This window comes from Bufo bufo, chromosome 6 (assembly GCF_905171765.1).
Source record: "Bufo bufo chromosome 6, aBufBuf1.1, whole genome shotgun sequence".
Taxonomy (NCBI): Eukaryota; Metazoa; Chordata; class Amphibia; order Anura; family Bufonidae; genus Bufo; species Bufo bufo.
Genome location: NC_053394.1, coordinates 32,238,730 through 32,263,472, shown reverse-complemented (window position 1 = coordinate 32,263,472; position 24,743 = coordinate 32,238,730). Strand labels below are relative to the sequence as shown.

At 45.2% G+C, this 24,743-nt stretch overlaps 1 protein-coding gene across 1 annotated transcript in view; it reads right to left on the bottom strand.

The window, feature by feature from the left end:
- Window positions 1-219: 219 nt before the first annotated feature.
- The window catches only part of ANKRD2 (ankyrin repeat domain 2), a 27,259-nt gene continuing 2,735 nt past the window's right edge, over window positions 220-24,743 (bottom strand). The window contains exons 3-9 of the mRNA XM_040437885.1: window positions 21,348-21,509; window positions 19,593-19,700; window positions 18,466-18,564; window positions 16,833-16,931; window positions 15,159-15,257; window positions 3,659-3,757; window positions 220-504 (exon numbers count right to left, since the gene is read on the bottom strand). Of these exons, the coding sequence (XP_040293819.1) occupies window positions 406-504; window positions 3,659-3,757; window positions 15,159-15,257; window positions 16,833-16,931; window positions 18,466-18,564; window positions 19,593-19,700; window positions 21,348-21,509 (765 nt within the window). The 3' untranslated portion in view covers window positions 220-405. The remainder of the gene's footprint in view (window positions 505-3,658; window positions 3,758-15,158; window positions 15,258-16,832; window positions 16,932-18,465; window positions 18,565-19,592; window positions 19,701-21,347; window positions 21,510-24,743) is intronic.

Below are 24,743 nucleotides of genomic sequence, written 5' to 3'. Positions count from 1 at the left end.
TGAGGTGGTTAAGCTCCTGCGCCCGGTAGCGACTGCCACCTCTGCACCCCCTCCTCCTAGCAATAATTAATGCTGAGAGCATCAGATCGTTATGTATCCAGACAGTGACTCTAGGGAGGGCTTGTGCGGCCCCTCTGGTCATCGGGTCCACCAGGAAATTTCCCTGCAGGGTTTATGGTCAATCCACCCCTGTACAGAATCCACACCTCCAGCACGTGGCTCACAACAGAAGCTTTATTTCCTAAGAAGCGATGCTTTTTACATCAGTTTACACTATATAACATGAGATGCCTGTACATAAATCACTTTACACCGTATCAACAATTTGCATTTACAAAAATAATATTCCGAAGCATTTTCTATAATCACATCCGGGAATCCACTATGTGCACATCAGAAGCCGCTTTATAATTGCTTCTCGGAGCCGATGTTTGTCTGTTTCACCAGTGCTTCCCGGGTGTCTGACTGCCACTGCTGCACCAGATCTGTCGGGGTTTTACCGTCCTGCGTCACACACAAAGGAGAATGGGAGTTACTCTGACGAGCATTATAAAAACCACAGTCCAATTAAGGTACAAGCACACAGTGCGGTTGTGATGCGGCCACACTGCAGTCGAGTACAATGTGGCCCTATGAGCAGCGGCGGGCTCTAATTAAACTAATTAGGACTGCACTGTATAGTCATTCTGCATTGTTAATTGACGCGCAGCAGCCGCAATACAGTGCAACCATTAACAATGCAGATTTGCGGAACATACATACGGACATATGGAAATGGGATGCACACGGAGTAACTTCCGCTTTTTTGTGGACCCATTGATATGAATGGTTCCGCATACGGTCCGCAAAAAAAAAACGGAACGGACACGGAAAGGAAATACGTTTGTGTGCATGAGCCCTTAGTTACATCTCTACATCAGTAACTACTGAATTTAAGTTGTTAGTTTTAGTACCCAAGTTATTGGGGCCAACTTTAAGGCTAGGGCTACACGACGACACGTGACGTGCGACAATAAGTCGTGCGACATATAGGGCACAACTACACTGCAACATGTGTCGTGCGACATTGATGTCGCACAGCAATTTTTATATTGATAGTCTCTGGTGTTGCGCTGCAACATGCGACATGCTGCAACGCGACAGTCGCAGAAAAATCTATCTTGGATGGATTTTTTGCTACTGTCGTGTCGCAGCATGTTGCATGTCGCAGTGTGACACCATAGACTATCATTATAAAAATGTCGCGCGACACATGTCGTCGTGTTACCCTAGCATAATACTGCATACTACGTAGTGGGAAGCTGGAAAATAGTTCTAAATGGGTGGAAACTTAACAAAAAAATGCAATTCTACCACAGTTTTATGGATTTCATTTTGACGGAGTTTCCTATGCGGTAAAATTGACCTGTTCCCTCAATTACAGCAATAATACATTTGTATCGTTTTTCTTGTTTTAATGCTAATAAAGAAATAAAAACCTTTAAAAAAAAACTGAATTTTCCTTTGCATCACCATACTCTGACCCCCATAACCTTTTTACATATTTACAGTCTGACTACGGAGCTGTGTTGGAGGCTCTGGCATTCTGGTGTTTTGGGACATGGCGGTGTAAATTATCTTTTTTTTTCACTATTTATTTTTATTATGGGGAAAGAGGGTGATTTAAATTTTTATATATACGGTATAATTTTTATGTTTTAAAAATCTATTTGCACATATTTTTAGAGTCCCCTAAGGCCCCATTCACACGTCCGCAATTTCGTTCCGCATTTTGCGGAACGGAATTGCGGACCCATTCATTTCTATGGAGCTGCACGATGTGCGGCCTGGCTCCGGAAATCCCTGGCTCCGCACTTCCGGGTCCGCATTTCCGTTCCCCAAAAAAATAGAACATGTCCTATTCTTGTCCGCAATTGCGGACAAGTATAGGCATTTTCTAATAGTGCCGGAGATGCTCGGTCCGCAAAATGCGGAACGCACATTGCCAGTGTCCGTGTTTTGCGGATCCGTGGTTCCGCAAAACACGCTACGGACGTGTGGATGGGGCTTAAGGGGACTCTAACAAGCAATTGATACATCACATGTCCCATAGACTTCAATGAATTACCATTGCAGCCTATAGGAGTTGCGCTACCTACCTATTGAGCTCTGCCATCTGTAGGACTCCATAGGAACTACTGTTGTCATAGCCTTGGATCCTTCAGAGGGACCAAGGCTATTACAAGGAAGGAACGGCTCCCTCAATCACCGCTCGTGGGAGCCGTTCAGGCCCTGGGAGAAAGCTGCCTCAGATACTGGGGTCACAATTGACCAAAGCATCTGAGGGGTTAAATATCTGCATGATGGCAGACATTAGCCCTGGGTGTCGGCTGTGTGAAATAGTAGAAACCTGGCGGCTATGGCACCCGCTGCGCTGTGAAGCAGGCACCATCTTTAAAGACCCAACTTTCACCATATGTGTACGGCGGTGGTCGGGAGGTTGTTAAAGAGGTATTCCAGCATAATTGCTATACTGTTTCTTTGTCCTACAAATGGTTAAAAAAAAATCTTATGCTCACCGATTCCCCGCCATTCTGACGGTGCCCGGGTCCCTGCTGCTCTTCACTTACGCTCCTGCACTCGACACAGCAGAACATGGCTGATTGGCCATTTAGCCAATCACTGGCTACAGCAATGACTCGCCCCATCCAGTCATTGGCTGAGTGGCATTTCCATTAATTTGCTACCATGTCAAGAATAGGAAGCGGAGCGCAGTGGGGACGCGGGCACCGCTGGAACAGCAGCAGCAGCACTCATTACGGCCCTGCACTGGGTTGTTGAAGTTGAAGCACTAATTTTCAGCTAAATCTTGGGCCCCACAGAGCATACAACATAAATGAACTGGAGCCCAAATGTGGCAGCAAGTTTGTGGATTGAATAATAAATAAGGACAAGGAACCTCCTGCATTAAATCCAGAGATTCTTTGTACAAGTTGAGGAAGTCAATTGGATGGCTAGTGAAACACAGTCATGAAAAAAAAAAAATTCAAGTCCAGTTGCTTTGACTTATTACTACTAATACACCATGACCTGGATGAATGAAAACCTCCACAGACATATTGCACCGCCATCAAACCAGAAGAAAATTACCAAAATAACATATTTGTTGTGGGGTTGTCCAGGAAATAACACAAATTCAAGGTGTTTTATTAGTATATGCCAGGGATGCTCAACCTGCAGCCCTCCAGCTGTTGCAAAACTACAACTCCCAGCATGCCCTAAAAGCTGTAGGTTGTCCAGGCATGCTGGGAGTTGTAGTGTTGCAACAGCTGGATGGCCGCAGGTTTGGCATCCCTGGTATAGGCCATCAATGTATGTGATTGACTGACAGAGAGAAGGAGGGTTCTGCACCTTGGGTGATGTAGTCGCCACAGCGCCACTCTTGTCCATGTGGCCGTGTATGGTACTGAGCTGACAGCACTGGGATGCAGCACTCCAGCGAACACCGCGGACCGCGGACTAATCATACACTGATGGCCTAGTCTAAGGATAGATCATCAATATTATATTCTGGAAAACCCCTTTAAGGCTGCCCATACACTGTAGCTATCCCCACATATATAATTCAGATAAAAAGCGCTTTAGGCCTGTATCCTCCAAAAGTCCGGTCTGCACTTACTGCGTTCTTTGTCATCATGTTGGCGCCATATATTATCAGCATTTTGATGATTTTGTACCGGTTAAGCCTGACAGCGTCGTGTAACGCGGTGTCACCTTCCTGTAACCACAAACCAAGGGGGACATTATAATAAATATAATATATATCAAACAGACCAGGAGCTTCAGATCAGTAAAATGTGGGAAATTTGAAAGAGATTTTATAAAGGAGCACTCCGACAAACACAGCAGTGTGTTATCTCAGATGTAGGGTCGGAGCATGACACAGGCACCATCCGCTTAGGCCCTGAACTAGGGGGGGTCATTTATCAAACTGGTGTAAAGTAGAACTGGCTTAGTTGCCCATAGCAACCAATCAGATTCCACCTTTCATTTTCCAAAGGAGCTGTGAAAAATGAAAGGTGGAATCTGATTGGTTGCTATGGGCAACTAATCCAGTTCTACTTTACACCAGTTTGATAAATGACACCATATATGTTCTGCGCCAGTTTTCACTTACAACGAAGAATTTCAATATAATTTGGTTCCTTAAGGACTATAGGGGCCACATTCTTCCATGGATGGTCACCTGCCTGCACCGGATGACGTGTCAAGGACTTGGTTTCTAATCGTATTCATGTTATATACATATGTCAGCAAAAGACATTGGGGATCATTTATCAAACTGGTGTAAAGTAGAACTGGCCTAATTTCCCATAGCAACCAATCAGATTCCACCTTTCATTTTTCACAGCTTCTTTGGAAAATGAAAGGTGGAATCTGATTGGTTGCTATGGGCAACTAGGCCAGTTCTACTTTACAGCAGTTTGATAAATCTCCCCCATTATCTATACCTTTCATACACTGGTCTTAGGGCTCGTTCACATGAACGTATTTTGCGTTCCGTATATGGACCGTTTTCTGCGTTCCACATACGGTCCGTATACGGAACCATTCATTTCAATGGGTCTGCAAAAGATGCGGACAGTTGCTCCTTTGTTCCGTTCCGTTTTTCGGACAAGAATAGGCATTTCTATAATAGGGCTCCTGTTCCGTTCCGCAAATTGGCACGGGCGCCATCCGTGTTTTGCAGATCTTCGATTTGCGGACCGCAAAAAACGGCACGGTCGTGTGAACGAGCCCTTAATTTAGTTTGCCCTGGGGTGAGATGGGCTTTGATCACGGGCCTAGGAAGAGGCCACAGCACTCACCAACTGATTGGCAGGGGTGCCGGGAGTCGGATCACCACCAGTCAGATACTGATGACCTGTCCTGAGGATAGGACATTGTGCTGGTCTCCTCATATTTAGGCCGTTGTCACTTCAATGGGGCCGCAAAAGATGCGGACAGCCCTCCGTGTGCTTTCCGCAACCGTTGCTCCGTTCCGTGGTCCGCAAATAAAATATAACCTGTCCTATTCTTGTCTGTTTTGTGGACAACAATAGGCAGTTATATCAATGGCTGTCCACGCCGTTCCGCAAATTGCGGACACACACGGACGCCATCTGTGTTTTGTGGATCCGCACTTTGAGTGGTTTTAGCTGCTTCAGTCCATGTCACTTCCCGCAGCCATTTTCAGTGCTGCATAGCTGTGTGACTGGATATTCTAACATTTTTGGGCTAGTGAAGGCATCCGTTTTTGACCAGCAGTTAGCCTCAACAGGACAGCATCAATACCACTACTACTTTACAGTACTGTATCATCGTTGTCGCTGTATTTAGATCAAACAAACCCACGTTTCATTCCCATGTCTACGTTTTGGATCCATCTAACCCGAGCATCTGCTCCACTGCTTGGTTACGAAGGTAGGAAGTCACGCAGCCATTATCAGTTATACCTTCATTCGCCTTCATGTAGGGACAGAACAGTCAAAAACTGCCAAAAAGTCCATACCCCGGCTACAGATTCCCTCAGAGTCCAGTACCACACTCAGGAATCTCCCTTGCAACAGGTCCACTTGCAGCAAATCTGCCCGGCTACAGTGCATGTCCGACAAGCCTAAGGGGAAGCACTGCGCATCGGCAGTATCTATACTCTCGCCTGGAAGTCCTCCACAACTTGCCAAGCCATTTTCTACATCCTATATTAACCTTTGCTCGCATAATAGAAGAACTGTTTATGCATGAGGGGTCTCTCTCAAATCATACCCCTTATAGAGACTTGCTGCACATCTCCTTACATTGCCGTGGTCACCCCAAAACCCTGCAATTCACTCAAAACACCTTAGGAATTTTGTCAAGGTGCCCTATCGGAGCCGTGCTGCAATTTTCAGCCCCCTCCAGCAGACCAAGTCGTGCGACCAAGACGCTCTCTCAAATCGACGATAAAGGTAATTGAAAACTATCACACCATGAAAGATGAGCTATGTGATAACCTGGAAGAGAGATGGGAACGAGTTTCCTCCCTCATGTCAGGACTTAAATCCTCCTCAGGTGATGCCACAAGCCTACAAGTTGCCGCCGGGCGGCTGAACACAACTCATGAAAGATAAAAGGGAATGTCCACAAGGTATATAACCTTTCTAAAAGACTAATATCGATGAAGCCGTATCAGAACTGAGCAAGGCCTAATCTATAGAAAGACAAAGAGACGCCATGGTGCTGGATGTCAAAGATAAAGCGGAACTATGTATTTCTCATTTGCAAGAAACTAGATCACACAGATCAAATTCATCTAAACATTCCTCTCGGTCATACAGATCCTCGTGCTCAAGCTCTGAGTGACAGAATACTAGAGGCCCGCATAAATGCAGAGCAATCCTAAGTGAGACGTTCCTTTATTGAAAAAGAAGCTCTTGCAAGAGCAGAAGCGGAGGCTAAGAGGGCAGAAGCAGAGGCCGAGGCCAAGAAGGTGGAAGCAGAAGCAGAGACTCGGATAAAGATTCTTGAATCAGAGATGGAAGAGGAAATTGCTTTGGCTAAAGTAAGACTACTTGAGTAAGCATTGAGCCAAGGTCTTGATCCAGTCTGCTCACCACCACAGGAGATAGATGATCCAGTTGATCGTACCAGTGACTATGTACTGAATCAGTTATCTGCACCACCCCCAGTTTGCAGTACTGTCCAAACCGACGACACTGAAAGCTCCAAGTCAACTCTACCTGCGGTGCCAGCTCCACCCACAGCACCCAAGCAACCTAATAACCGTCATCTGGATGTGCCCTCTCAAGGACAGTTATACAGCAAGTAGGCTATCAGGTGTTTTCTGGCCTACCTCCACAGCTTAAGCAGCAGTCATCAGAATCTACAGAGGCTAAACCCTGCAGCAACATCATTCTACCCGGAAGCATCTCACCCTTTCACGCCAGGCAGCCCATAAGCCACAGGGGCATCACAAGTTGTCATGGCAACAAGCAGTGAGAAATCAGATATGTCTGAGTTTGCCAGGTTTATGGTGAGCAGAGAGCTAATCGACACCAGTCTCTAAAAATTTGATGACCGTGCGGAGAACTACAGAGCTTGGAAGGCAACCTTCAAAGCCGCCATTGCCAACCTCAACGTAATAGCAGAGCAGGAGCTTGACCTCTTGATCAAATGGCTGGGCCATGGCTCCACAAATCGTATCAAGAGCCTCAGAACTGTCTACGTGGGACAAGCAGAAGCAGGTCTCGCTGCCGCCTAGACAGAGACTCGAACGTACCTTCGGCAGCGCAGAAGCAATAGAGATGGCCCTATTCAAGAGACTGCAGAACGTCCCCCAGATCAATCTCAAGGATGTCCATAAGCTTCTGGATTTAAGTGATCTGCTCATGGAACTAGAGCTTGCCAAAAGAGACCCTCGTCTGTCCGGGCTGTGCTACATGGATGCAGCCCATGGAGTGAACCCAATAGTCGTGAAGCTACCATACAGTCTGCAAGAAAAGTGGGCGGCATCAGTCTCAAGGTACAAAAAAGCGCATGACGTCACCTTTCCCCCATTTATTCATTTCTGTAGGTTCATCGATGAATAGTCCCAGATGAGGAACTTCCTGGAGTTCAACACTACAGCTTCAGCGACATCATCATCAAGGTATGAAAGCGTCATACATAAACACAGAGACTTTAAGAGCAGCGTGAGTGTTTAAAGATGAAACCAATCACTGGGTTTCTCCATTAACCTTCCGAGCTACCAGGGTAAGACTCCCGGACAATCGGAACAAGCTCTGTCTAGATTTAACACTCTTCAGCATACCATGAACAGCAAGCCTGAAATGAAAGAACACATCGTCGCCTTTATGGATAAAATATTCCGTAACAACCATGCAGAACCAGCTCCATCCTTAAGGAAGAACGATGAGTGCTGGTACTTGCCTTCATTTGGAGTGTAGCATCAATCAAATTAGGGTTGTTTTTGACTCAAGCACCAAACATCAAGGTGTATCTCTTAATGATGTTCTTCTCAGAGGTCCTAATCTGACGAATAACCTAGTCGGAGTGCTGATGAGGTTCAGGAAAGAGCTTGTTGCCATCACTGCTGACATTGAACAGATGTTCCATGTTTCGTAGTCAGAGAGGACCACTGGAATTTCCTCAGGCTTCTGTGGTACAAGGACAATTACACCAATGCAGAGATGGTGGAGTATCGAATGAGGGTACACATATTTGGAAACAGCCCTTCACCTGCCGTAGCGACTTACGGCCTTCGGAGAATTGCGTTAGAAGGAGAATCTGAGTATAGTACAGACACCAGAGACTTTGTGGAAAAAGACTTTTACGTAGACGATGGACTCAAATCACTGCCGACTGAAGAAGCGGCTATCGATCTGCTCAAAAGGACTCAAAGTATGTTGCACCAAACTAAACTTAGACTACACAAAATTGCTTCAAAAAGCCTGGCTGTAGTGAGAGTCTTTGAGCCAGGTGATCATACACCTGGATTCAAGGACATTAACCTGAGACTAGACACTCCACCTGTGCAGAGGAGCTTGGGCCTCACATGGGATCTCTCGGCTAACTTGTTCGGTTTTCAAATAAGTTGTGCAGACAAGCCATTCACAAAACTTAGTGTCCTATCAGTAGTGAACAGCCTATTTGATCCGCTAGGATTTGTAGCGCCCATCACCGTACAAGGTAAATCCCTACTGAGACAGTTTTCTGAAACCATCAAGGATTGGGATACCCCACTTCCCTCCGATAAAGAGCAAAAATGGGAAGCCTGGAAGCAATCTTTGTGTGCCTTGGATGGGATCCACATCCCGAGATGCCATATTAAAACCTCACTTACCTCTAGCGTAAAGAAGGAACTCCAAGTGTTCTCGAAAACCTCCACAGAGGCCATAGCAGTGGTTGCCTATCTGAAGGTCACAGATCAAAATCACGTTGGATTCATCTTTGGTAAGGCTAAGTTAGCCCCCAAGCCCGATCATACTATTCCCAGACTTGAACTCTGTTGGACTGTGTTGGCAGTGGAGATTGCGGACTTCATACAACAAGAACTGGATGTCGACATAGATGAAGTTCAGTATTACACGGACAGTAAGGTCGTTTTAGGTTACATCCACAATCAGTCAAAACGATTTTATGTATACGTCAGTAACCGCATAGAGAGCATCAGGAGGTCCTCCAAACCTGAACAATGGCACTATGTACCATCCGAACTTAATCCAGCAGATCACGCCACTAGGCCTATGTCTATAGGTTCCTTTACTAACTCTACTTGGCTTACAGGTCCGGAGTTTCTGCTAGGACAGGCGGACGAATGTGTACAGGAAGTTTTCAGCATCCAGGAACCGGATAATGATCTAGAAATCTGCGCTGAAGTTAGTGCATTAGTCACTGGAACAAAGCAAACCTCCAGCCTTGGTTGTCAGCGCTTTGAACGTTTCTCCAGTTGGATGAGACTCGTCAGAACTATCGCAAGGTTAGTCACAATACTCATGAAGATAAAGATTGTCATGGTTGGCATGTTTGCCATAAACCATTCTCTGCTGAGGACATCTCTCATGGTGAGTCCCTCATAATACGTTACGTCCAGCAGGGAGAATTCAACGTAGAATGGAAGTGCTTGTACAACAAACAGCATATCCCAATAAAAAGCCCTCTTGCCAACTTAAATCCAGTTATTGACAGTTTTGGCTTGCTCAGAGTTGGTGGTCATTTGAATCAAGTGCACCTAGGAGTTGCAGAACAAAATCCTCTCGTCATTCCCGGCAAACATCATATCACCGTCTTGCTCATCCGACACTACCACAAAAAGGCTGAACACCAGGGCAGGCAAATCACTGAGGGCAAGTTACGGTCTGCAGGCCTTTAGATTATAGGTATGAAAAAACGTGTGGCCCAAGTACTGCATGACTGTGTGTCACAAAGCGAGAGGAAAACAACTACACCAACAAATGGCTGACTTGCCTGCGGATAGACTATTTACAGAGCCGCCTTTCACCTACATTGTCCTAGACGTCTTTGGGCCATGGATGGTGTCCGCACGCAGGACCCGTGGTGGTCACGCAAACAGTAAGCATTGGGCTGTACTATTTACTTGCATGAGTGTGCGAGCTGTTCACATAGAGGTGATAGAATCCATGGACACATCCAGCCTTATTAATGCCTTAAGACGGTTCTTCGCAATCAAAGGACCAGTGAAACAGTTGAGGTCTGACCGTGGAAGCAATTTCATCGGAGCCTGTAGAGAACTGAACATCGACACCAAGCCCATTCAAGATCAGTTGGCGGCAAAGGGTTGCACCTGGATTTCCAATCCTCCTCATAGTTCCCACATGGGAGGCTCCTGGGAGAGAATGATCGGGATCTCACGCAACATCTTGAATTCTATGTTGATGGAAGTAAACTCTTCAAGACTCACACATGAGAGTCTAGTCACCCTTCTCACTAAAGTTTCTGCCATAATCAATTCAAGACCCCTTGTGCCAGTGTCTATGGATCCTGAAACACCAGCCGTACTGACTCCGGCTATTTTACTTACCCAAAAAACTGAAAATACGCTAATGCCTAGTGGAGAATTTACTCATGCGAATATCTACCAAAAACACTTGAAATGTGTACAATACCTAGCGGCAGTGGCGTAGGGATCGCCATAGCAACCATAGCAGTGGCTATGGGGCCCTACACCACTGGGGGCCCGTCCGGACCGCATTCATTTTTTTTAAAAATTTTTATTAACACACACAGACACTACACACAGGCAGCGGCGTAACTACCATGGAAGCAGCTGCTTCGGGGCCCGACAGTTTATTTTCAAGTTAGTTAAATATCGATTCTTGTCTTAATGTTCAGGGCCCCTTCACAGCAGCAGTCTTAATGTTCAGGCCTCTTCGCTAATGTGATCTAATCTTACTGTATTCTAAAGTCTCCTGATGTGTCTGGGATTCGAACCCAAACCTCCAATGTATCAGTGTATCAGAGGCAAAGCATTTACCCTCACAGCCATAAAGGAGGCATTGCAACTGATTGAAAAAATATGAGACTTCTACTGTTATAGCTGGCTAAGTGTACATTTATACACATGACAGCTGCCCCAACACACCCAGCACTGCTATATCTCTATATGACAGCTGTCCCAGCACATTCAGATCTGCTATATCTCTATATATGAGCAGCTGTCATGTGTATAGATGTACACTTAGCCAGCTATAACAGTAGAAGTCTCATATTTTTTCAGTCAGCAGCAAGGCATCTCTTATGGTCTTGTGGTTAGATGCTTTGCCTCTGATACAGAAGGTTGTGGGTTCGAATCCCAGCATAAACTTTTCTGAAATACAAGCACTGACTCCATATATGGACATACAGGAAGAGGCTGCATCGCATCGCTGACATGGAGGTAAGTAGAAGTGTTTATTTTATTTTTTTTAAAACCCGACTGTTACTGCCATGGGGGGAGCGGGGGGCACTTGATACTGGCACATGGGGGAGGGGGGTTGGCACCTGATACTGGCACCTGGGGGGGGGGTGGCACCTGATACTGGCACATGGGGGGGGGAGAGGCACCTGATACTGTGGATGGCACTGTTTAGGGGAGGGGGATCTGTGGATGGCACTGTTTAGGGGAGGGGGATCTGTGGATGGCACTGTTTAGGGGAGGGGGATCTGTGGATGGCACTGTTTAGGGGAGGGGGATCTGTTGATGGCACTGTTTAGGGGAGGGGGATCTGTGGATGGCACTGTTTAGGGGAGGGAGATCTGTGGATGGCACTGTTTAGGGGAGGGGGGATCTGTGGATGGCACTGTTTAGGGGAGGGGGGATCTGTTGATGGCACTGATTAGGGGAGGGGGATCTGTGGATGGCACTGTTTAGGGGAGAGGGATCTGTGGATGGCACTATTTAGGGGAGGGGGATCTGTGGATGGCACTATTTAGGGGAGGGGGATCTGTGGATGGCACTGTTTAGGGGAGAGGGATCTGTGGATGGCACTATTTAGGGGAGGGGGATCTGTGGATGGCACTATTTAGGGGAGGGGGATCTGTTGATGGCACTATTTAGGGGAGGGGGATCTGTGGATGGCACTATTTAGGGGAGGGGGATCTGTGGATGGCACTATTTAGGGGAGGGGGATCTTTGGATGGCACTGTTTAGGGGAGAGGGATCTGTGGATGGCACTATTTAGGGGAGGGGGATCTGTGGATGGCACTATTTAGGGGAGGGGGATCTGTGGATGGCACTGTTTAGGAGAGAGGGATCTGTGGATGGCACTATTTAGGGGAGGGGGATCTGTGGATGGCACTATTTAGGGGAGGGGGTTCTGTGGATGGCACTGTTTAGGGGAGAGGGATCTGTGGATGGCACTATTTAGGGGAGGGGGATCTGTGGATGGCACTATTTAGGGGAGGGGGATCTGTGGATGGCACTATTTAGGGGAGGGGGATCTGTTGATGGCACTATTTAGGGGAGGGGGATCTGTGGATGGCACTATTTAGAGGAGGGGGATCTGTGGATGGCACTATTTAGGGGAGGGGGATCTGTGGATGGCACTGTTTAGGGGAGGGGGATCTGTGGATGGCACTGTTTAGGGGAGGGGGATCTGTGGATGGCACTGTTTAGGGGAGGGGGATCTGTGATGGCACTGTTTAGGGGAGGGGGATCTGTGGATGGCACTGTTTAGGGGAGGGGGATCTGTGGATGGCACTGTTTAGGGGGGGGGATCTGTTGATGGCACTGATTAGGGGAGGGGGATCTGTGGATGGCACTGTTTAGGGGAGAGGGATCTGTGGATGGCACTATTTAGGGGAGGGGGATCTGTGGATGGCACTATTTAGGGGAGGGGGATCTGTGGATGGCACTGTTTAGGGGAGAGGGATCTGTGGATGGCACTCTTTAGGGGAGGGGGATCTGTGGATGGCACTATTTAGGGGAGGGGGATCTGTTGATGGCACTATTTAGGGGAGGGGGATCTGTGGATGGCACTATTTAGGGGAGGGGGATCTGTGGATGGCACTATTTAGGGGAGGGGGATCTGTGGATGGCACTGTTTAGGGGAGAGGGATCTGTGGATGGCACTATTTAGGGGAGGGGGATCTGTGGATGGCACTATTTAGGGGAGGGGGATCTGTGGATGGCACTGTTCAGGAGAGAGGGATCTGTGGATGGCACTATTTAGGGGAGGGGGATCTGTGGATGGCACTATTTAGGGGAGGGGGTTCTGTGGATGGCACTGTTTAGGGGAGAGGGATCTGTGGATGGCCCTATTTAGGGGAGGGGGATCTGTGGATGGCACTATTTAGGGGAGGGGGATCTGTGGATGGCACTATTTAGGGGAGGGGGATCTGTTGATGGCACTATTTAGGGGAGGGGGATCTGTGGATGGCACTATTTAGAGGAGGGGGATCTGTGGATGGCACTATTTAGGGGAGGGGGATCTGTGGATGGCACTGTTTAGGGGAGAGGGATCTGTGGATGGCACTATTTAGGGGAGGAGGATCTGTGGATGGCACTATTTAGGGGAGGGGGATCTGTGGATGGCACTGTTTAGGAGAGAGGGATCTGTGGATGGCACTATTTAGGGGAGGGGGATCTGTGGATGGCACTATTTAGGGGAGGGGGTTCTGTGGATGGCACTGTTTAGGGGAGAGGGATCTGTGTATGGCACTATTTAGGGGAGGGGGATCTGTTGATGGCACTGTTTAGGGGAGGGGGATCTGTTGATGGCACTGTTTAGGGGAGGGGGATCTGTGGATGGCACTATTTAGGGGAGGGGGATCTGTTGATGGCACTATTTAGGGGAGGGGGATCTGTGGATAGCACTATTTAGGGGAAGGGGATCTGTTGATGGCACTATTTAGGGGAGGGGGATCTGTGGATGGCACAGGGGGAGGGGCCCATAATTTTTTTTTGCTATGGGGCCCATGCATTTTTAGCTACGCCCCTGCCTAGCGGATTACTTCTGGAACAGGTGGCGAAAGGAGTATCTTAATATTCTGCAAGGAAGAAGAAAATGGCAACACCACAAACCAAACTTGAAAGAAGGAGACCTCGTGTTGATGAAGGAGCAACAAACCGAACGTATTGACTGGCCTATGGGACTAATTACAAAGGTTTTTCCTAGCAAGGATGGCAAGGTCCGGAAGGTGGAGTTGAAGATCTTCAGAAAGGGTGAGCTTAAAATGTTCGCAAGGCCAATTAACAAACTAATTTTGATACTACCCATCGAGAACGTCCCTGCAGGGTGAACAGGACTGAACTTGAACTTCGTGGATCTTCTCCATTCCAAGTCGTAATACGACTTTATTGTTATGTTTTATTGCATTCTAACATGTTCTTTGTTACATATTTTATGGACACTTTTCATAGTGAAATCCCCAATGGGAATTTCAGACGGGGAGTGTGCTGTTCTCCTCATATTTAATTGTACACTGTATTATTAATTCTTTTTTCACCATGTTGTTTCTACGTATTGTTTTGATGCCGCCATCTGCTGGCCAGAATTGTATGCTACACGCCTCTGCTCTTGCTAGTAAAGTTGTTTCTCTGCTGGGCGTGGATTTAGCTGCCTCAGTCCATGTCACTTCCTGCAGCCATTTTTAGTGCTGCATAGCTGTGTGACTGGATATTCTAACATTTTTGGGCTAGTGAAGGCATCCGTTTTTGACCAGCAGTTAGCCTCAACAGGACAGCATCAATACCACTACTACTTTACAGTACTGTATCATCGTTGTCGCTGTATTTGGATCAAATAAACCCACGTTGATTTAATTCCCGTGTCTACGTTTTGGATCCATCTAACCCGAGCATCTGCCAGTCCGGTCTGCTCCACTGCTTGGATACCAAGGTAGAAAGTCATGCAGCCATTATCAGTTATATCTTAGTGGTGGTCGTTGGCCTCATTTACCTCTTTTGCCCGAAGGCTGAACTGGCTCCATCATTGTTAAGAATAAGGGGTACCAGTGCCAATTTTTCAAGTAGCACTGGGGTCACCTTTTTGCTACAAACAGAGACTGGGGTCTCCTTGTTCTCCACAACTGCCCAACCATGACTGATGTAAAATGTGTGATGTTTGACTGACATGTCAGGAAAATCATCAACTGGAGACGTCTCGTGGTATCACCGTCCACCATACAGTCATACAGAGACGACAGAAGCATGCAGGGCTTACCCTGTCCTTGGCATTTATATCCACCCCAGTAGCGATGAGATGCTCCACTATGTCTGCGCGACCGGTACGTGTAGCTACATGCAGGGGGGTGCTGAAAACCTGGAAAAATGTGTACAAATAAAATGAATAATGAACATCATAGGCACAAAAGCAAATAAAAAATTGTGGAAATTATCTATATCTATCTACAATCTATCGATCTAATTGTCTATCTAATTACTGTATCTATCTATCTATCTATCTATCTATCTGTATCATCTATCTATTATCCATCTATCTATCTATCCCATATCTATCTATATATCATCTATATATCTACAATCTATCTAATTATCTATCTCAGATCTACTGTATCTATCTATCTATCTATCTATCTATCTATCTATCTATCTATCTATCGCATATCTATCTATCTTGGGCTAAAAATCCTTTTTCCAACTGGTCATTATTAAAAATGTTTAACAATCTATCATCAATCTCATACTTATTTATCTTCTATCTATCTACAGTATTTTTCCATTTTGGAATAAAAATCATTAATCTTTAATAAAAAATGTTCCACAATTTGGGGGGAATTTATCATCAGGGGAATATCTGAACTAAACATTGCTTGAGTCTGTGTTGGTGTACCTTATCACACATTTATCAAATGTCACAGGTTGTTTGCTAAATTTATCTCAACCTTAGGCCCCATTCACACGACCGTATGACCGCCGTGCCCGTGTGGCAAAAACGGGCACCAGCCATGTGAACTCTGTATCGCTGACTTGATTGATTGACTTGAATGAATGCAAGATACTGCAATTGATAGGACATGTCCTATCTTTTGCAGTATGGAGCACGGACAAGGAAGCCCATGAAAGGGTTTCCGTGGGCTTCTGATCTGCGCAGATCGCGGACCCATTCAAGTCAATGCACACCGCGATATGATGTTCACATAGCCGGTGCCCGTGTTTTGCAGACCCACTATTTGCATGGTGGACATACGGTCATGTAAATGAACACTTCTGTCTAGGAATGCTCCTCCAATTTTCCTGCTCTACTCTCCTACTGGAATGAGATTGCGACTTTTTAAAAAGCGCCAGTGATAAATCCGGAGTGAAGCTCATTAACATAGCTAACCATGGCCACTTTCCCAACCATATATCATAACTGGAGTGGAGTAAAAATGCAAAAAGTCACACATTTTTTGCACAAGGCCAAAAAAATCTCAAAAGCCTAATATTGTGACTTTGTGAAGCCAGAATCCGGGAGTGCAGACGTGATAAATCAGGGCCTTATGTCCTCTGCAACCTTCAGTTTTCACTGCCTCTGCAGACCGCTCTGCCTTTCACTGAAATCTGTCATAGACTCTTATCAAACCAATAAGACTTCAGGTTAAATGGGTATTTATGAGCCGTCAGGGAACCAGAAATAAGAATTACAGATCAAGCGGTGAGAGCGGCTCTCTGGTGGATTTCAGTGAAAAGCAGAACGAACAGTCGGCAGAAGCAGTGAAAACTGAAAATTGAAAAAATTTTGATAGAGACCAATTGAAAAACTGATTTTTAGCCCAGGATAAGAAGAATGCAATAATTAAAAATGCCCCCATGGTGTCCGTAGCCTTTCATGTTAATACTTGTTATTACTTAATATAAGAAGAATACTCATGCAATTAATATTGGTAACACTTACCTTGTCTTTTACATTGATTTCGGCCCCATTTTCCTGTAGCAGCTTTACAATCTCCAGCTTACCCCCACGACAGGCCCAGTGAACGGCGGTGCTATCTAGCTACAAAGAAAAGATGAAAAAATTGTTTTTCATTCTTCACAACGCAGAGACCACTTCCAGGCTGCGTTAGCAAATCAACAGACTAAAACTAGGGGTGTCAACACCTTCCGTATCAATAATACTACCCTTAAAAAAACGGACATGATCCTGGGGGCCTTGCTTCACATTGCAGGATTTTTATTAGCTAATATGACTCGGTGTAGGTAATTGACAAATAACAAGATCACTGGTGGTCTAGGGCAGTGCGGCGGTTAATGTAAGTATCCCTAGTAGCCTAGGTCAGCGTAGGTATTATTGACAATAACATAGAGCAGTTTAAGCATCCTTGGTGGTCTAGGGAAGTAAAGGAATAATGTCAATATCCCTAGTCTAGGAAAGTAAGGGGTTATTGATGGCATCCTTGCTTATCTAGGTTAGTCAAGAGTTATTGTCAACACCATGGGTGTAACTATAGCCATAGCACTTACTATGAGGTCCAGAGGTTGGCGGGCCCAATCAGGTGCAAGAACATTGTACCTTTTTGTAGGGAATAGCAATATGTGGCTTTTTGCTATAACGTGAGTTTTCTAATATATAGTGCTATTATAGAGTTTAAGCCTCCTTAGTGGTCTAGGGCAGTAAAGGATTAATGTCAACATCCCTAGTAGTCTAGGGAAGTAAGGGTTTATTGACAGCACTCTTGCTCATCTAGGTTAAAGGGTTATTGTCAACATCATGGGCATAACTATAGCTATAATAACCGTTGGGGGGGAGGGGATTGCAATCAGGTGCAAGAACATTGTACCTTTTTATGGGGAATAACAATATGCTGTCTTTTTTCTATAATTTGGGTTTTCTGATATATCAGGCTATTATATTTATCTTTAATTAGTGCAACCTATGCTCTGTTTTAATTTTCTTACACTAGGTGGTGGGGCGACATTTTATTTTGCTAGGGGCCCTATGAATTATACTTTCACCCCTGGTCGATACCCTTGGTGGTGTAGGATAGTGAAGAGTTAATGTCAGCATTCCTGGTGTTTAAGGGATTAATGACATTATGTCTGGTGGTCTAGTGAGGTGTAGAGGTTAATCATGCCTGGTGTCACTTTACTAGATGCCAGTGAAGCCCATAGCATCTGATCACACGGAAAAGGTCCCATATAAGGGACCAATATGAAATTTCACAGACAATTCTTACTGCCACAGCAGATTTTATGACCACTCTGGCCTCCCAGTATCAATTACTGGGCAGTCTGGGAAGTCCACCCATAGGGTTGTGCCAAGGGTGCTGTGCTAATGATATGGGGCAGAAGAGGGACACGTAGGTCCTGTCCACACTATCCCCATGTTATACATGTGAATATGGGACCTCAGCATTAGGAAACAAAGAAAGGGGGAACCAGCCTACAGTTGTTGCCACCCCATCTCATGGTAAAAGGAGCACATACCCAACCCTTCTGTCCAGGGATGAGGAGAGTGGTGGCACTGACTGACATCCAGCAGACATCCCCACTGATTACTGTAGGCTTAGTAATACACTTTGCTGCCTTACCCGATCTCTAAAGTTGACAGAAGATCCACTGTCTATAAGTTTCTTGATAATCTCTATGTGTCCCTCCAAGGAAGCTCTATGGAGAGCCGTTCGCTTGAACTGCAAAAATAAAACCACCAATTAGCGGTCTCTTTAGAATGAAGAGAGAAAAAAGCATGAAAACCGGCAACGGACAAGAGCCCATAAAGCCATAGAGCCATAGTCTTCCTGTTTCAGAGCTGAATGCCCACATCTTGAAGGGGTTATCCATTATCTCCACCAAGCCATGGGATACTGCTCCAAAAGACTGAGAGGTGGTACTCTTTACGATTGCCATTAAGGCAGTAGAAGGGTTAATGCTGTCTGGGGGCTATGTCTATCTGTCCCACAGGATCTGCACCATTTTCCTTTTACTGGATAAATCCTCAGATGGTGCGGGAACCTCACAAATCACAATTAGTCTTTTGAGTCTCTCCTTCTCATGTGACCCAGACATTATGTCATATGGGCCAAACAGGTCCAGCAAGATCCATGAGCCGCTATGTATGGGAAGGTGGTTAGTCTTTACACTGGATTAGGTTCTTACCTCTGATGTCCTCCAGAAATACACAATTGGCTACAAGATGGACCATAGAAGATACGAAGGAGTCCAATGGCCATGACCATATGCATGGGGCTCACATTTATGTAAGCATCTATAGTAAAGAGCCTTTGCATGCAGATCTTTGCCTGTCCTGCAAAAGACATCTCTTAAGAGTCCTTTGTCCTTGATCTCACCTTACGCCTAGCCCCGGGACTTTCACATGTATTTTAAATTAGTTACAACCACCTTGCATCCCTGAGGCTCTGGGTCTTCTATTTTTAAGCTAATAAATAAATAATTACAGAGATGTCACATGAGTGGATCACTTTACACCTCGTCTGGTAAGATGTGCCGTGCTTGCAAGTTTCAGTCATGTTCTCGTTAAATTAGGCCAAGGATAATGAATGTTATGAAGATTGAACGTAGAACTTAATCTCGGGGCAAGCCTCTGGCTCGAGTTATGGAATTCAAAAAGTGGGCCAAGAAATGTCTTGATGAGATACTCTTGATAACAGGAACGTCTTGGACAGCGTGAACAAGCTAAGGAGATCTATTTTAGACATACCTCATCACAAGTGTCTGGAGAACCAGCATCTTCTAAGAACTTCTCAATTATATTCATCTTTCCTTCAACAGCGGCTTTCAGGAATCTGTCAGGACTGATGGGTTCTGTCTGTAGATCAAATATGTTTTCTGTGAATGGTGGTATATTATCCTTTACGTTGACTTATGTGATGAATTTTATGTACTCACATAACACAATATGAGGCCTTATGCACACAAACGTATCCATTTTGGGGTCCACAAATCGCAGATCCATAAAATACGGATGCAGTCTGTGTGCCCTCCTTTGCCAAATGATTTTGATGGTGGGAGAATCTCCAATAGGATATAAATATAAACTGAGTCAACCATATCTATAGATGGACACTGGCCTGCCATTTTGAGGACAAACTGATTGCATATAGACTCCCACTTTAAATCCCTTGAAGACATTGTGATTTTCCATTTATGTGTCTTTTGTTTTTTACTCCCTGTCTTCTCAGAGCCATAACTTCATATGAGGGCTTGTTTCTTGTGCGACAAATTGTACCTTCTAATGGCACCATTTAATATCACATACAATGTAGTGGGAAGCTGGAAAAAATTCCAAATGGGGCGGAATTGGAAAAAAATGCAATTGTGCTATAGTATTATGGGTTTCGTTTTTATGGCATTCCATATGTGGTAAAACTGACTTGTTATTTTTATTCTGGGTCAGTATGAATTCAATAATACCACTTTTATATAGTTTTTCTTGTGTTTTAATACTGAAAAAAATAAAAACTTTGGAACAAAATATTTTTTTCCCTAGCATTGACATATTCTGACCCCCATAACTTACAGAGCTGTGTGAGGGCTCATTTTTTTGTAAGGAGATCTATAGTTTTTATTAATACCCCTTGGAGTGTTTACAACTTTTTGATCAAACTTGATGACTTTTGATGACTTCTTGACAAAAAAAACAGCAAATCAGCCATTTTGATTTTCTTACATTATGCCGTTCACTGTATGGGATAAATTCAGGCATTTTGGGACGCGCAGTGAAAGTGATTTTAATTTTTTTTATGGTTTATTTGTTTTTATTTTTAATATGAAGAAAGGGGACGTTTTATATTTTTGTAATATTTTTTTAACTTTTTAACTTTTTTTTTAAAGTCCCATTAGATAACTTTAACATGTGATCCTCTGATTACTTCTCCCATAGACTACAATGAATTACCACTTCAACCTATGGGAGTTCTATTTTGTTACTATGGAGCCCTGCCACAGACTGGGCTTCATAGGAACTATTGCTGGGGTAGCCTTAGATCCTTCAGAGGGACCCAGGTTACCACAACGAACAAATGTCTCCACTGATCACCACGCGGAGGAGATGTTTGTGCTCCACTCCTGGGGAAAGACCCGTGCCAGATGTCATGATCACAATTGACCATAGAGCCGAGAGGTTAAATGGCTGTGATCACCAATATCACTGATTGCAGACATTAGCCTCAAGTGTCTGCTGTGTGAAACAGCAGGCAACCAGTGGCTATATCACCCTCTCTGGAGTGGGCACCATCTTTGAATAGGCAACATGCGCCGCACATGGGTTTAAGAGGACCTACCTTAATAACTTAAAGGAAGTCAAGGATGAGCTATGTTGGTTATAATATAGACTCCACCTCACTAGATTGTATTTCACCTTACACAGTAAGGTGTCTCGTATAGGCTTGACTCCACCAGTGGTGGTGGAACCAACCTACATCCACATAGTATACTAAATACACCACATACTTACAATGTCCTCTATTTCTGGCTTCGGTTCTGGTGCCACTACTTGTGACTTCTTCTTCTTCCGCTCTTGTCTCCTTTTGCGTATTTCAATCAAGTTTTGTATTCCGCCAACATCTACTATTTCATTTCGCAAATCCACAGAGGTCTTCCGTATCCGCTCTTCACCCTGTGAGAGACAACATGCCTTGAGTGGTTAATCACATATTACTGGTGGGCCAGACATAGGATGAAGGACAAACATTTTCTTATAGGAACTTATGAAGTTTTATAGGCTTCATTAGGATCTATAGTGCTTGAGAAAAATTAGGCAAGGATGGTATAGCAGAAGGAAAAAGGACAGAGCTACCCAACTGGATACTCATTCTATGAGTAAAGACTGTAAAAAGCATCAAGATGATCAAAGACGATTTTTGCTAACTGAACCTACTGACTTCTAATGTCAACTGGACCTGGCAGACCCCCATTCGAGGCTGTTGTTAGGGTTCATAAGTATCTAACTTTTTCCTATTTAATTCTTATGAGCACCAGTGATAGCGTACCTCTCCACAATTGGATCCCCATTCATGGGAAATTTTAGACCATGTCCTGACTTACCAGAAAAATCCACAAACCACCTAGAAACATGCTTGACTCTTCACCCCCTCGACATTGGGAGGCCTAAATGCACATTGGGTGGCACCTTTGGCCAACTTTATACATCTGAGATGGCTATCAAATGAATGTTCATTCCACCGACATCTTTTTTTTTTGGAACCCCCAAACACATGCATGCTTGGTTCAGCCGATTGTGCATGTGTTCTCAATAGAGGGAGGAGAGGGAGCTGGTATATCTCCCTTCAGAACAAAGCAGTAGGCATGCTGAAATCCAACATGCCTGATCCTTCTTTTCTTGGATGTTCCATCGGGGTAGAGTCAGAACACCATCATATACATTAGAAGATCAGCCAGTCTTCCTGAAATCACCAGGTCTGGGCGACATTTATCTAAAGTGTATGGCCAGCTTTAGGGCTCACGCACACGACCGTATGTATTTTGCGGTCCGCAAAAAAAACGGATGACATCCGTGTGCATTTCATATTTTGCAGAACAGCTGGCCCTTAATAGAACAGTATTATCCTTGTCTGTTATGTTCTATTTTTTTGCGGAATGGAAATACGGACATACGGAAACAGAATGCACACAGAGTAAGGGCTCATGCACACGAACGTATTTTCTTTCTGTGTCCGTTCCGTTTTTTTTGCGGACCGTTAGCAGAAACAAAAAAAAACAGAAGTTACTCCGTGTGCATTCCGTTTCCGTATGTCCATATTTCCGTTCCGCAAAAAAATAGGACTTGTCCTATTATTGTCCGCATACAGACAAGGCTAGGACTGTTCTATAAAGGGCCAGCTGTTCCATTCCACAAAATAAGGAATGCGCACGGACATCGTCAGTATTTTTTGCGGATCAGTTTTTTGTGGACCGCAAAATACATACGGTCGTATGCATGAGCCCTAACTTCCGTTTTTGCGGACCCATTGAAGTGAATGGTTCCGCATACTGTCCGCAAAAAAAAAAACAGAACGGACACGGAAAGAAAATACATTCGTGTGCATGAAGCTTTAAAAGGACAGTCAACTTTGAAACTTTTCTTAGATGTTCCATTTACAGGAGAAATCACCATGAAAATGTGACTAAGGGCTCTTTCACACTTGCGTTGTCCGGATCCGGCGTGTACTCCACTTGCCGGAATTACACTCCGGATCCGGAAAAACGCAAGTGTACTGAAAGCATTTGAAGACGGAACCGTCTTCAAAATGCGTTCAGTGTTACTATGGCACCCAGGACGCTATTAAAGTCCTGGCTGCCATAGTAGTAGTGGGGAGCGGGGGAGCGGTATACTTACAGTCTGTGCGGCTCCCGGGGCGCTCCAGAATAACGTCAGAGCGCCCCATGCGCATGGATGACGTGTCCAATGCGATCACGTGATCCATGCGTTTGGGGCGCCCTGACGTCACTCTGGAGCGCCCCGGGAGCCGCACGGACGGTAAGTATGCTGCTCCCCCGCTCCCCGCTACACTTTACCATGGCTGCCAGGACTTTAGCGTCCCGGCAGCCATGGTAACCATTCAGAAAAAGCTAAATGTCGGCTCCGGCAATGCGCCGAAATGACGTTTAGCTTAAGGCCGGATCCGGATCAATGCCTTTCAATGGGCATTAATTCCGGATCCGGCCTTGCGGCAAGTCTTCAGGATTTTTGGCCGGAGCAAAAAGCGCAGCATGCTGCGGTATTTTCTCCGGCCAAAAAACGTTCCGTACCGGAACTGAAGACATCCTGATGCATCCTGAACGGATTTCACTCCATTCAGAATGCATTAGGCTAAAACTGATCAGGATTCTTCCGGCATAGAGCCCCGACGACGGAACTCTATGCCGGAAGAAAAGAACGCAGGTGTGAAAGAGCCCTAAGAGTACTTTCACACTAGCGTTATTCTTTTCCGGCATAGAGTTCCGTCCTAGGGGCTCTATACCGGAAAAGAACTGATCAGGCATATCCCCATGCATTCTGAATGGAGATTAATCCGTTCAGGATGCATCAGGATGTCTTCAGTTCAGTCATTTTAACTGATCAGGCAAAAGAGAAAACCGTAGCATGCTACGGTTTTATCTCCGGCGAAAAAAACTGAAGACTTGCCTGAATGCCGGATCCGGCAATTTTTCCCATAGGAATGTATTAGTGCCGGATCCGTCCTTCCGGTCTGCGCATGCGCAGACTGAAAAAAAGGTGAACAAAATAAATGCCGGATCCGTTTTGCCGGATGACACCGGAAAGATGGATCTGGCATTTCAATGCATTTTTTCAACTGATCAGGATCCTGATCAGTCTTACTAATGCCATCAGTTGGGATACGTTTTGCCTGATCCGGCAGGCAGTTCCCTGGACGAAACTGCTTGCCGGATCTCTCTGCCGCAAGTGTGAAAGTACCCTAAATGCAATGAAGTATAGAAATGTGAAATTAAGAAAACATATTTGAAATGAACTGTGTCTATTAACATTTTCAGCTTTTTTGACCCAAAACTCTTCAGTGACCCAAAGACTTTTGTTAATAAAGTCATGAAAGCACATGGAACCACGTGATGCGGTGCCGGGTGGTGCTTACAGCTACTGTTCGTGTGTTCAGCTGCTCGCTATAAAAATGTGTTAGGGCCAGTTCACACAGAGCTTTTTGGCCCTTATTTCGGAGTGTTTCCACCTCAAAATCAGCTAAAAAAAAACATTTCAAAACAGCCTCCTATTCATTTTACTGGGAAGCAGCATTTATTTTTTTTTTTCCACGTCGAAAAACCAGCACACCGCCTCTTGGGCTGGAATCCGCGCTAAATCTCTCATTGAAATGAATGGGCAGCGTAAAAAAAGTCA